The sequence below is a fragment of the Papilio polytes genome, unplaced genomic scaffold, assembly GCF_000836215.1.
Source record: "Papilio polytes unplaced genomic scaffold, Ppol_1.0 DF824102.1, whole genome shotgun sequence".
Taxonomy (NCBI): Eukaryota; Metazoa; Arthropoda; class Insecta; order Lepidoptera; family Papilionidae; genus Papilio; species Papilio polytes.
The window spans coordinates 195111-207760 of NW_013525102.1; the positions used below are offsets into that span (position 1 = coordinate 195111).

Genomic DNA, 12650 nt, shown 5'->3' on the forward strand with positions numbered 1-12650 from the left:
AAAAAAAAAAAAAAAAAAAAAAAAAAAAAAAATATACCGACGAATTGAATACCTCCTTCTTTTGGGAAGTCGGTCAAAAATATGTCTAGAGACGGTTTAGAGGCTATCCTCAATGTTATGCCGTAGTTGTATGTTATAAACATGCAAATAAGGCACACTACGGTACGAGCGTGTGTGATTAAGCGCCAGGTTTCTATGTAAGATCCGAAACCCTGACATTTAATTTCTTTGAAATAAAATACGCCTCGCGTTAGAGATATACGTATAGGTATATAGTATTATTCTACTCGGTAAGGGATTTAAATAAACTAACCATAACAAATCAGTTCAAACTAAATTATCTTCAACTTTGTACTATTATCACTCAATGTATATTAACAGAACACAACGCGAATATTGTTCGCTAATATTTCTAGCGTAGGTATACTGTATTTATAATTGACTTGTTTTCTATCAATTGTCAATTACCAATAAACAAGACAACGTCTTAATCGATAGGAAATAAAGTAGAAAATCGAATGGTTTGTGAGAAAAACTAACCATGTCACTGAACATGAACACACCGCACACCGCTCAGCTGATAGTGGGCAAAACACCCGATAAAGTATGGCGTGTTTTTCCAGTGCGATAACTCGGGGAACACCGAGAGGGCCTCGGGTAGCGAGCGCGACTATACTGCTGTGATATTCACCCGCAATAAACGATGCATCGACGAAAAAGTCCACGGTTAACATAGACGGCAACAAGTGCACCTTACACGTCACTAGCGTGTCACTTTGACTCTCAGTTGAACGGGAAATACTACTCGATAGTTGTTGACCGTCCTTGAGTGACCGCTTCGTATTTTTTATCTGTAAAAAGAAATACGTGGTTGCGTCGCTCGGTCAGCTGTTTGTATTCGTTCTACAACACGTCTATCAACATATCTCCGTATCTATATACGTGCCGTCTGAACAAAAAGAGAGCGTTCGTATAAGTTTAATGTCCATCGCTTGTTATTCATGTGTGAGATAACATGCGCCGCGCACCGAGCAGCAATGGATTAAAATATTGGCGACCGCTCGTTACGGCGCCGAGCCGAGAGACGTCGTAATATCGGTTCGAACACGGCGTGAGGCGAGGTTACTGTGACGCGTGACTTGCAAGGTCCCCGCTGCAATGCACGATGCGCCAAGGTTGCCTCGTTCCTTCGTACTCACACAAGAAATAATCCCATATCTTAAAGAATTCGAAAATAAAAAATATATGTTATAAATACTAATAGGTATGTTGTTAAAGCGCGGGAACATCTTTGGACAAGGGGAAATCGGCAGCGTTTCGTGGTCTTAGATATGATAAGCAGTTAATGTGTTGTAGTACTTACAATTGGGGTTTGCAAGTGCGGCTCGTGCAGGAGCGTTGAGTCGGCGAGCGATGGCGCTGGCGCGGGCAGGGTCCGTGTGGCGGCTGCGGCTGGCGGTGGCGGTGGCGGGTGGCGGCGGCTCGCGAACTCGGAGGCGTCGCGTGCAGCCCGGCGGACGGCGCGCGCGGCACTGGCGCGGGGCCCGTCTTGCCCCGCCGCGGCCCTGGCGCGCTGACGTCACCTGGCCCAGGGCCCGCCGCTACTATTTTCGTCCACGACTAATTATCGCCTTCCTTTGTCCAATCATGCGTTATGCACTGAAAAGGAAATCTGGCTTTATCTATGCCTACGTGCACTCGCGCCGTGTACGCGACCACCTATGTGAGCGTGTGTAGTGTCGACAGTATTATTGTTTCTGAAACAACAAAACTTACTTTTCGCCTTATGTGGCAGTAAATGAATAATCGGTCCGATGGAAAACAAATTTTACCAAATACAGAATTGTGGTCAATAGTACGAACACATACGAGTAGCTTGTAAACGTAATTTCATGTTAGTAGGATGTAGGTAATTGAATTCGTACCCACTAACTGACATCACTCAGTGACGCACGTGTTTTGGTAACGTATGGAACGAGCCACCCACCGGTCACTGGTCAGTCGACGTCGTGCAAATTATATTCCATGAAGGGAATTTCTATTTACCTGTTGTAGTTTCCATATATGACATACGAAAAAAAGTTTGTAAATAACAAGAACGCTATAGTTTAAAAAGCTAAACATTACTTCTATGATACATGTTTTTGTATACGTAAACAATTAACATTGCAAAACCTCATCCACAAGTTCAGCAATATTCACATAACTGCTTCACGTAGGATACATTTGTCTATTCAAAGCGGTGTTCGTCCTCCTCAGAACATTCAGTAATTTTCTGCTTACGCACGATTACTATAAAATATACGTGGCAACAAGTTGTCCAGTACCATACCATGTACCTACAACTATGAAGACAGGTCGGTGTAGTTAGAAAAGTAACATGTAACGTGAACTTTGCTATTACGTATGTTAAGTTCTGAGAAAAATTAACTATAGAAAAACTTAATTAAAATATACATTCACTCATTCTGCATACTCTTGAGATATCACGTAAAGTAATCAAGGAGTTATTATCTTCAGGTCATTCGTTTCCTTCTAAGGAATCCTACCGTAGTTAGGGGTGACCAGACCTTAGTCAACTACGCTGGCCTAGCGCGGGTTGGTTACCTTCAGGCATTTTAAACATTTTTCCTCAGGTTGCATTATGATTTTCTACATTTACGATGTATCATCCGTTAATAACAGTGAATAATTCGTTATCTCGAATTTGAAAGAGGATGTACTCTTCAGATAAAAGCATTTAGCAAAAGCTATGTAATAATGTAGTACGTGGGCAAAGATTATACAAAGACAATGTAACCGCCGGGAAAAACGAGTATTCTTAGGATCAAACTTATTTGTCGCAAGGTCATTAAAACATATGACGTCATCACCTCATATATAACGTGTGTATCTATAAGTACCGATTTATATAGTCTTTGTTTAGAAATGATAGCTTTGATTTCGGTGTGAATGAATTTTTTTTTTATTAGTTGTTCGTTACACTGGATACTATCTAGTTTAGGGTTAAATACTCCTGTTAATGCTAGTAACAGTTAATTCTACTCAACAACAACTACAAACTGCAACCAGCGCCAAGATGGCGGATCAAATAGGCATCATATACCAAGACTTGTAGCCTGTCCATTTATAGAGGTAGTGGTATCTACCGATAGACAATTACATTTTACGATGATAATCTTAATTCTACCAATACGTGGAATAGAGCAACATCTTGAGAAATGTGTTGATTTGATAGACTTTGTCAATAATACTTTTAGTACATTACTAATAAACATTTTTTTTCTGTCATCATTCGATCATATTATACAGCGAACTACTTTATCACATTGTTTTTTTTTTCAAGTTTCAATATTCCCTGATGAAATAAGGAAAATCGTAGCAATTTACGCAGGATATTCCGACATTTGTCATGAGATATGTCGCAGTACAGAAATGATATCAACACAACTTTTAGTAGTCGCAGTTCCTCTCTTTGATACTTCCCCTCGATTCCAGTCCTCCACTTGTTGACCAAACAGAGGAGGAGAGGATTATGCTGCTATACATCTGGCAGAGAAACCCTTATTCCCTAATACAGCACAAGATTACTGCTTTACGGATCAGTAAATGGAATAATTTAACTAACAAGGAAGTGAAACCATTGTACATTTGTTTGTTGACCGTTACACCGAGATCTTTAGAAGTGAAGTCGAGTTGAACGCGTGCCAAAACCGCTTAGCGCCGAATGACAATAAGAAATTCCGTGAAGCAAATCCCCGGCCAACAACTGACTCATACACGTGGATATGAACATGGTCTACATTTTTATTGCGTATATTGCATTTACTGAACTATAGCATTTTAATATTAAAAATTAATTACCAATATCAATAAATCCACCCAAGAAGGGAGTGATGACTGAGACAAGAAGGGTGTGATGACTGAGATGACGGATGATAGAGTTATTTGAAGGACGAAATCCCGGTGCGCCGACCTTACGGGAGTAGAAGAAGGCAGGAGAGATGATGATGAAATTAATTACCAATATCTCAGTCACCAAACATTAAGTAGAGTAGAGTCAAGAGAGTAGAGTAAGGATATCTTAATATACCTATATCTATAGTTAAAAATCTACACTAAGAGACTGATTAAGTAACCATTAAACAACTGTTTAGTAGAGAGAGTAAGACAGTAAGCTTAGTAAAACAAATGGGAGACAAATGGCTTGAAGGTTTACTAATTAACCAAGCAAAAGAGAAAGCGTAGATAGTGTAGATGTAGTGTAGATACTTTCTCTCACTTACTACTCGTAATTGTACTTCTATTATAAAAGCTAAATTTAGATGGATATTTGTTAGAAGGCATTTCTTAAACGATTGAACGGATCTCAATGCAATTTTGCATAGATGTATAGTATAGTCTGAAAAAAACATAGGCTTTTTTTTTCCGCGAAAACAGTGACACAGGAAAAACCTAGTTTGTAACAATAGTAATTAATTACGCGTATCTAAGGATATTGCAAAAAGTACCGCGTTACTAACAGGTTACGTTCGTGACGAAGTATCCAGGAATGTAGGCAGTCATATGTACTTTGATCACTATAAGATTTGCTGCATTATGTTAACATAAATATAAACACTAAACAGATTGCGTCACTTCTGTCTATACGTACTTGTTTTATATTAAACAGTAGAACCTCGATAACTGAAACCTCGGTAACTTAAAAACCTCTATAACTTAAAAAAATAATACGTTCCCTTCCCATCAGAGCCCAAAACCTCTACAATATAGACCCACCCTTGATAACTTAAAACCTCTATAACGTAAAATATTCTCTGTTTCCCTTGGACTTTAACTTATCTAGGTTCTACTGTACTAGCTTTCGCCCGTGAGTTTAGTAGCCTGTGTTCTTTCAGATTATGCTCTACATCTATGCCAAATTTCATGGAGATCTATTCAGCCTATTAGGCAAACTTTACAAATGTAATGTTCGTGAGATACGCGTTTCTTACCACGATATTGGGAGCTAAAACAATCCAATCGTGGTAAGAAACCCGTATCTAACATTATATTTGTAAAAACCACGACAGTTTAAAGTTATACATGGCAAACTTTACATCCATTCATCCATCTAAATTGTAACATTTACAATAAATATTAAATAAGATAGAAATTAGATTAATAATGTTTTTAGCCTTTACGATAGTTTCTGATATATTTGACATTGAAATATGATTGTAATCAAAATTTTGTATTTATTTTTTTACGCCCATCTTGTATAACCTCTTACACTTTGACGCAACTCAACTACAGAGACTGCTTACTCTATTAGGCTACCATTGGACTTAAATGTGTTTAATTTTACATGCTTATTAATATAACTTAGGTTAACTCTTGCTCAACTTAAAATCTAATTGAATTATACATTTACAAGATCAGAGTAACTTTGGTCCAAAGAATTTGTTAGGTTAATAAATACAAACTCTACTCATAAAACTTACCATGTATACTTCTCATACTTACGGACTGCAGATAGTTTTCTTGGATTCTCACACGTTGATAAGTTTCAATAAATAAAATAATTATTTCGTATTTGCTTATAGTTATATTTTTGCGGGAATTGTTACTTGACAGTGACAGTTAGCGGTCAATGAACTTATTAGGTGCCAGTATTTTTCACAGAGGTTGATAGGTATATAATATGTCGTTTGCATGCTGAGTTTTGCTCACAAATTAAAATGTATCGTAATGTATTACTGAATATTTTGTCAGTAATGTTTTATACTGATTACTTTTTCGAAATAAACAAGAAGAAAAATTATCACTAGAGATCTTCATGTATACAAACATCATATAGAGGAAAGATTTGTATTTTTGTATGTATTGAAAAGACTCAAAAATTACTGGGGATATTACACGAATTCTTTCACCATTAGAAAGATAATGTATCTGTGAGTAATACATTTTTTTTATTTTCTTAATTTCATAGGGACGAAGTCGCGAGCTAGTAGAGAATGTTAAAATATGACATTATTTTATATTCACAGTACATTATTATACTTTTACAACGTACGAAAGGTTTACAAAGAAGTGATGTAATGACGAATGGATGAGCTCTGCTAGAAATCTGTATGCATATTAACACCAGCATTTGTAGATAGATAGCATAGCCCAACTTTATTCCCTTTTCTTTCCCACTCTTTTTCTTATACGAAAAGGGTGGGAAGGGAACGTGAATTGGATGCTGCAGGAGACACATAGGAGGGGGAGGTATGCTATTTGTGAAGGCAAGGGTAAGATATGATCAAGGGTAGGCAACCCATCCGTTATTGCGAATGTTTATGGGCAGCGGTCGCTTTTCCATTTTGGCGGATGGCATGTTTGCCACCTTATGATATAAAAAATGCGTTTGTTTTTGTGCACGGGAGGTAATTCATTGTGTAAAAGTTACTTGTGTACTTGTAAATGAACCGATGTGAAACTTGTAGGTATGATGGCATACGAAGGTTCGCTTACTAGTTTATTTATTATTGTTTTATAAATCATTATACTTGATTATAAATGAATAGGATCTGTTTTTCGCTTTGATTTACGCTGCGAAAACCTGCACTTATAATGTATTTTAAATCTTTTGTCCCGAAGTACTTTTCAATATTGATTTGTTTTAGATATGAAATCATTGGAGCGTTTAGGTTTATTGTAAGTCTATTTTTAGGTCTCATTGTAAGTCTGGCCTTTAGGAGGTCGGATGTTACAATGAGTGAAACCTGCACTTCCAGACACAATCTCTTTCCTTTCGTAACATTGCTCATTCTAGATTTTGCGATGTCGCAAACTTTGTACTACAGTGATATACGATATTATAAAACGACAGTTAAAATAATCATCTACTTTCGTAATGCGTCGTCGTTGTCATCCTTGCAAAGAGTTAATAAATCGCTTCTAGTTGTCTTACATCAATGGGTATGTCCAACTACGCATGTAGTATAGAAATTCTTCAACTCTATTTATCGGTTCTTTCCCCTTTGGAGTTCGAAATTCAAAATACATCTTAATTTAGTCCCAAAATCAATGTACACTAAGATTCGAGCGTGCTCTCCACTTATTTGTTACTAGCTGTTTCCGTGAGGCTTCATCAACATGAAATTATAAAAACTTTATTTTATTCATTACATTTGTGAAATTCTCAATTGCAAATGTCAAAATTAAATTAGTTTCTTAATGTTGGCAGCTTGTTGTTATTGTCCCTTTCCCACGTAAAGGATTTTTTCCAATTTATTAACCCCCTAAGTTTAATAGTGTGAAAACATATAGCCTAAAGCCTGTCGTAAGTGTAGGGTTTTTTATTTAAGAGTTATTCAAAAATATGCTGTGATTGCTGACATCCTACGCCACAAAGTTGTGTGTGTTTACGCTTTATTATAATAGTATAGATAGATATTGCAAGAACTTAGGCAGAAGTTTCATAAGTCTATGTTAGCATGTGTTGGACGATATCCTTACTTATCCTTACCGTGCATATTCTCGTCAACGGAGTCTTCGCTTGATTTACTTCGACTGGTCATTTTCCTTGCATACTTGAGCTGACTATTTAATAATTGTATATCATTAACAAAATAAAAATTAATAACTCGTTAGTAACAGATCAGAGCAGTAGATTTCTTTAGGATTTTTGCATAATATAAATTACTTTTTTAAGAAGACTAATAAAATACGTAAAAAAACATGTCAGATTTAAAAAAACTGAGCACAACTGCGTGTTAAAGGAAAACAACTGTTTTTATATCCAAGACCTTGATGAATTCATTGAATACAGATTTAGTATAGAAGTTTTATTGCGTTTTAGCGTAGAATTTGGTATTAGTATTGTTCTAAGAGGTTAGAATCAACAGTTTTTCATTCTTCGTAATAAATTAGTTAATCAAAGAAAATTTCATAACTTCTTTTAATAACAAATAATGTAGAATTTCAATTTGATTATTTAATTTGCGTATATTTTATATAGTTTAACGGAAAATGGTGGGTATTTTAAATTCCTTATGTTTGTGTTTGTAGCATTATTGTCTACCAAAGTTATTAAATTGTAATCATAATTACCAAACTAAATATAAGGTCACGATAATTTCGAATAGGTTAACATTAATCTATATTTAAAAATAACTATGACCTATATACTATGTAAAAGACAGTTTTTTTTTAAATGCATGTGGACTAAATTTCGGAAAAAGGGTACTGAATTTTCTTAATAATAATGATTTTGTTAGAGTTTGTAGAAACAGTGTAATTTACATGCGGTAGCGTTTATTTATAGATTTGTATTTCTATAAAGTTTCACGTCTCTAAAAGCGAGTTTTGACTAAATAACTCTATGAAAACATAATCTTATTATTACAAATACAAATGTTTAAATGAATGGATGGATGTATGTAACTATTGTTAATCCAAAACTTTTCTTAATGAAATTTGGCATAGATGTAGAACATAGTCTGGAAGAACACATAGGCTACTTGACAAGTTTACTTTAAACCAGAGGAAGTCGCGGGTACTAATTATTACTAATTATGTTAAGAAGAAAATTAGAACCGTGTTGCAATAGGCGCAACACTAGATTATCGGCATAAACGTCACGTTCCAAAATGACAGCTGTCAATGTCATTAGAAGGATTGGAATATTCCCGCGCATTCCTGGGTGAGTTCCCTATTGGAGTTTGAGGAGGACGAATTGGAGGAGTATCGCTTTGGAGAGTAATCGCTATTCGTAAATTGTTTAAAAATACGTCATTGTTTCGGTAGAAGAAAACTACATAAAAATTTGTGTGGAATTTGTGTGAAATTGGAAGAAAATGTGATTTCACAATCTTTACGGGATTATGAAAAATTAAATTGAATTTATAAAATGACATGATAGAAAAATGCAAGCGAATGAAAATAGATGCGAATACAAAGAATATCGACGTTGCATTTCAGTTGCATTCGGCTTTTGTTTATTTAGTACAAGGTGGTTGACCGAGTTATCGCTGAACAGCATTATTGCTCACACATGCGAGAAAAAATGATAAAACGTACAACGATCGCTTTAGTAAACTATTTTAAACAATTTCACAATATATCAAACTAACACATTTTTTAGTTAGAACTACTCTAATGATATCTATCTATTTAATTAAATTGCATCCAACAGATGTGAAGAAAAATCGAAAAACACGTCCCTTATTTACACATTCTTTAACTGGAAGTATTACGATAGATTTTATTGCAAAGAAAGTTTTAAATTAAATTATTATCAAATTTCATAAGAATTAGCGCGACTACGTTTCGTTAACTCTTGACAAATTTTGTGCTTCATAATTGCAATTTTTTTTAATAACCTTAACATATACACTAGCATTATTCTATTTCAGTTACGTTGCTAGCTTAATTATTATATGCTGTTGCTCGCGACTTCGCTCGCGTGAAATATAAAAACAATAAACAATATAGCCTATGTTATTCACAGGTAAATTATCTTCTAATGGTGAAAAAAAAATTAATCGGCCCTGTAGTTTTTACGTGAATCAAAAACATACAAAAATACAAATCTTTCCTCTTTAAAATATCAGTATAGATTAGTTAACATTTTAAAATAAATATTATAACCTAATTATATTATAACCTAGGACGTTATATGAGAATATTATTTAGATATGTATAATCGACAATTCAGCTTCATGCATTACTTCTTCGTTTATTTCTTCTTCCTTGGTGTTCTTCTCGAATCTTCTTTTCTTATCTTCTATAATCGAAAGTGTAGGATGAGTCCTCTCTTGGCATTCACCGCGTGCCTTATGATTTATATCAACACATAAAGGCCGGCAGTGGACGCGAGGAGGAGGACTGCCTTGCTTCTCAATACTTCTTTATTCAAACTTCTTTCTTGCTCTTCAAGTACTTCATGTTCAATATGTTCCGTATTAAATTTATAATACAATAACATAAAATCAGTGACTATTGTTATTTATAAGAAGTAAATTACGAACAATCAAATAAAAGTATTTCAATCTTGAAAAATTACTGCTGCAATTCGGTTGATTTTAAAATTTGCAGCGTGAAATTATAAGGCGCTACGATTCTTTACTGTTTACTTAAATCAGACTAGTGGTCAAGGACAGGTAAAAAACGACAAAAAGTTACATTTGAGACAAAAGAGAGATGAAACCTTGACATAAAAGAATCTTGAACCCGTTATTTCGTCGAGAAAACTCATTTCAGACGAGTCAAAAGGAAATTTTAATTGGCTGAAATAGAAGCTACTTACGTTTATACATTATAAGGTTTCAGCAAGATTTATGTAAAAAACGTTTAGGAAACTTAAGAATTTATATGAAATTTCAAAATTTATATCATGGAAGAAAAAATTTTTTTTAGGAAAAAAATCGAAACAAAAATAATTAGTTTTAGCTTATATCTAAGTTAATTTATACGTCAGTTAAGAACATTTAAACTAGTCCATCAAGAAAAAAATATTGAAGAAATCAATTACTGTTGTGGCTAAAATTGAAAAATTATAATTCTAAATGCATGCACAATATCGAAATTTTATGGTAACACATATAGTTAAAGTAAATATACAAATAAGCTACGTACTTACATAGGTTCAATGTTTAGTAGTGTCCAGCAAACTGAAGGCTTCATCGGGATGTATTCTTGTTATCGAAACAAGAAGCTTTTTTGTAAATCAACAATAACTAGTTAACAAACACTTGGTACTTATTTATAAGTTGTATAATTGGTATATTTTAACAAAGGAAATGAAATCCTAAAACCCTAGAAAAACTAATTTAAATTCAGAAAGTGATGTAATGAACGCAATTGCACCCACAAGCAAGAATTTTATAGAAGGATGCAAACGAGTGGATTGCCCAATATTAGTTGTGACGCCCATTGGATGTCCATAACACCAAAATAGCAGATACATATATCGCTGGCCTTTGAGGGAGATATATGCACTTTTCATAAAGGCCTCTAATCGTAACTGTTTAGAAATATCGCTGAGAACAGAGTAGAACGCTTCTATTTAAGGTAGAATATGAAGTGTTTGTTAGGTTAGGTTATATATAACTATATATATTTTTTGTCTATAATAAAGTAACGTAGAAGCGTTGCATCTATCGTAGTTTACGGACTAGTTCGGGTTCGGGGGAGCATTGTCGTGCACAATGGGTGCAAATGCAGCTGTCGTGGCCTTTGTTACTACCCTAGGGGTGGCACGATTTAATAAATTGGGATTATTACATTGATTACAGCTTTATGACAGTCAACTGCAGCGAAAAGATGGTATATTAAATTGTTATTTATGTTACAGAAGTTCTGTACATATTCAATAGATTAATTCGAAGTTAGTTTGCTTTGTTCTATTTTTAATGTGATTTAAGGTTGTTAATGAGAAAAGAAAACCGTTGTTTTTTCAATGATCAGATGTAGGACTAGGATTCACTCAGATTTCTTTTTTTTACGTTTTATTCTACAAGTAAGTCGGTTTAAAAGCGAGCGAATTTATGAACATATATGTCTATTGTCTGCTCAGTGCTACATTACGCCCATAAGGTAATTTTATTAAATTATTTTATGACTCCAAACGTTTTCAATTTATCCAATAACGAAGTTAGAATTTTTATATATTTGTATTAATATTAAAAACTGTAAATCAAAAATAGATTAATGTTGTCAACTAAGTTAGGCTAAACTAAATATATTTCATTAATTACTAAAGCTCGAAGTAAATTAACCAGAGACAATTTATTTTTTATTTTTAGTTGACACGATTAGGTTGTTTTTAGTTTTCGTGTTAATTCATACTTTTGTGGTATTTTTAGAACAAGTTGGGCGGTATTGTGTGGTACCATCGATTCTTAAGTTTACCCTAACCGTGTTAAGAAATTCTCATGTCTTGTCAGATATTGTTTTATTGTTTTCTGGGGAAATTTATATCAAATATTGCTTTTTGTATCTTTTTGAATAAAAATTGATGTAGTAAGAAAACTGATCTAGTAAATAAAGGCGTGAATTAAGACTATTCTGTGTTTTTTTAATGAATTAAGAAAACATAAAAAACAGCAATATATTATTTTGCTCATTTGCACTTTTAGGTTATCCTGTATTATGTGCTCATTTGTTTCGTATTTTTCTAAATGTAACTTTCATTTAAAGCCTAAGATTGTAGAAAATCCTTGTATATAAATCAATGTATACAAATGACTTTTTGATAGTACGTTAGAAACAGTGCGCCAGTGTTGCTTGATTGATCGCTCGGAAGTTGTACACCCGTGCACAGAAATGCTTATATTTTTATTGTTACGTTTACGAATTGGCTTAATTATTTGGGATTAAAAAACGAAAGTGCGTATACAATGTGTTCTTCCAGACTATCCTCTACATCTATTTTAAATTTCATCAAAATCCGTTCAGCCGTTTAAGCTACAAACTCTAACAAACATCTATAATAAACTTCCGCATTATAACATTACTAGCTTTCACGCGCGACACCGTCCGCGATGAGTAAAAAAAAAACAAAAGTAGGAAGCCCATGTGTTCTTCCAGACTATGCTCTACATCTATACCAAATTTCATCTAGATCCGTTAAGCCGTTTAGGGTACAAACTCCATCTAAACTTTCGCATTGTTAATATTAG

General features: G+C 34.2%; 1 protein-coding gene and 1 long non-coding RNA gene across 4 annotated transcripts in view; both read right to left on the bottom strand.

Annotated features, from left to right (window-relative positions):
• Positions 1 to 1531, bottom strand: part of LOC106099788 — a 5458-nt gene extending 3927 nt beyond the window's left edge. The window contains exon 1 of one of the 3 annotated variants that reach the window (XM_013278451.1): positions 1364 to 1531. Coding sequence is in view for 2 of the 3 variants with exons in the window: in XM_013278449.1 (XP_013133903.1) it covers positions 692 to 709 (18 nt within the window). In the remaining variant the exon portion in view is untranslated. The other 2 variants (XM_013278449.1, XM_013278450.1) reach the window with 2 other exon arrangements.
• Positions 1532 to 6570: 5039 nt separating this feature from the next.
• LOC106099789 lies at positions 6571 to 7720 on the bottom strand. Its single transcript, XR_001225401.1, has 2 exons — positions 7496 to 7720; positions 6571 to 7112 (listed from the first exon to the last, which is right to left on the bottom strand). It is a non-coding gene; the product is annotated as an uncharacterized LOC106099789 (long non-coding RNA).
• Positions 7721 to 12650: the final 4930 nt, after the last annotated feature.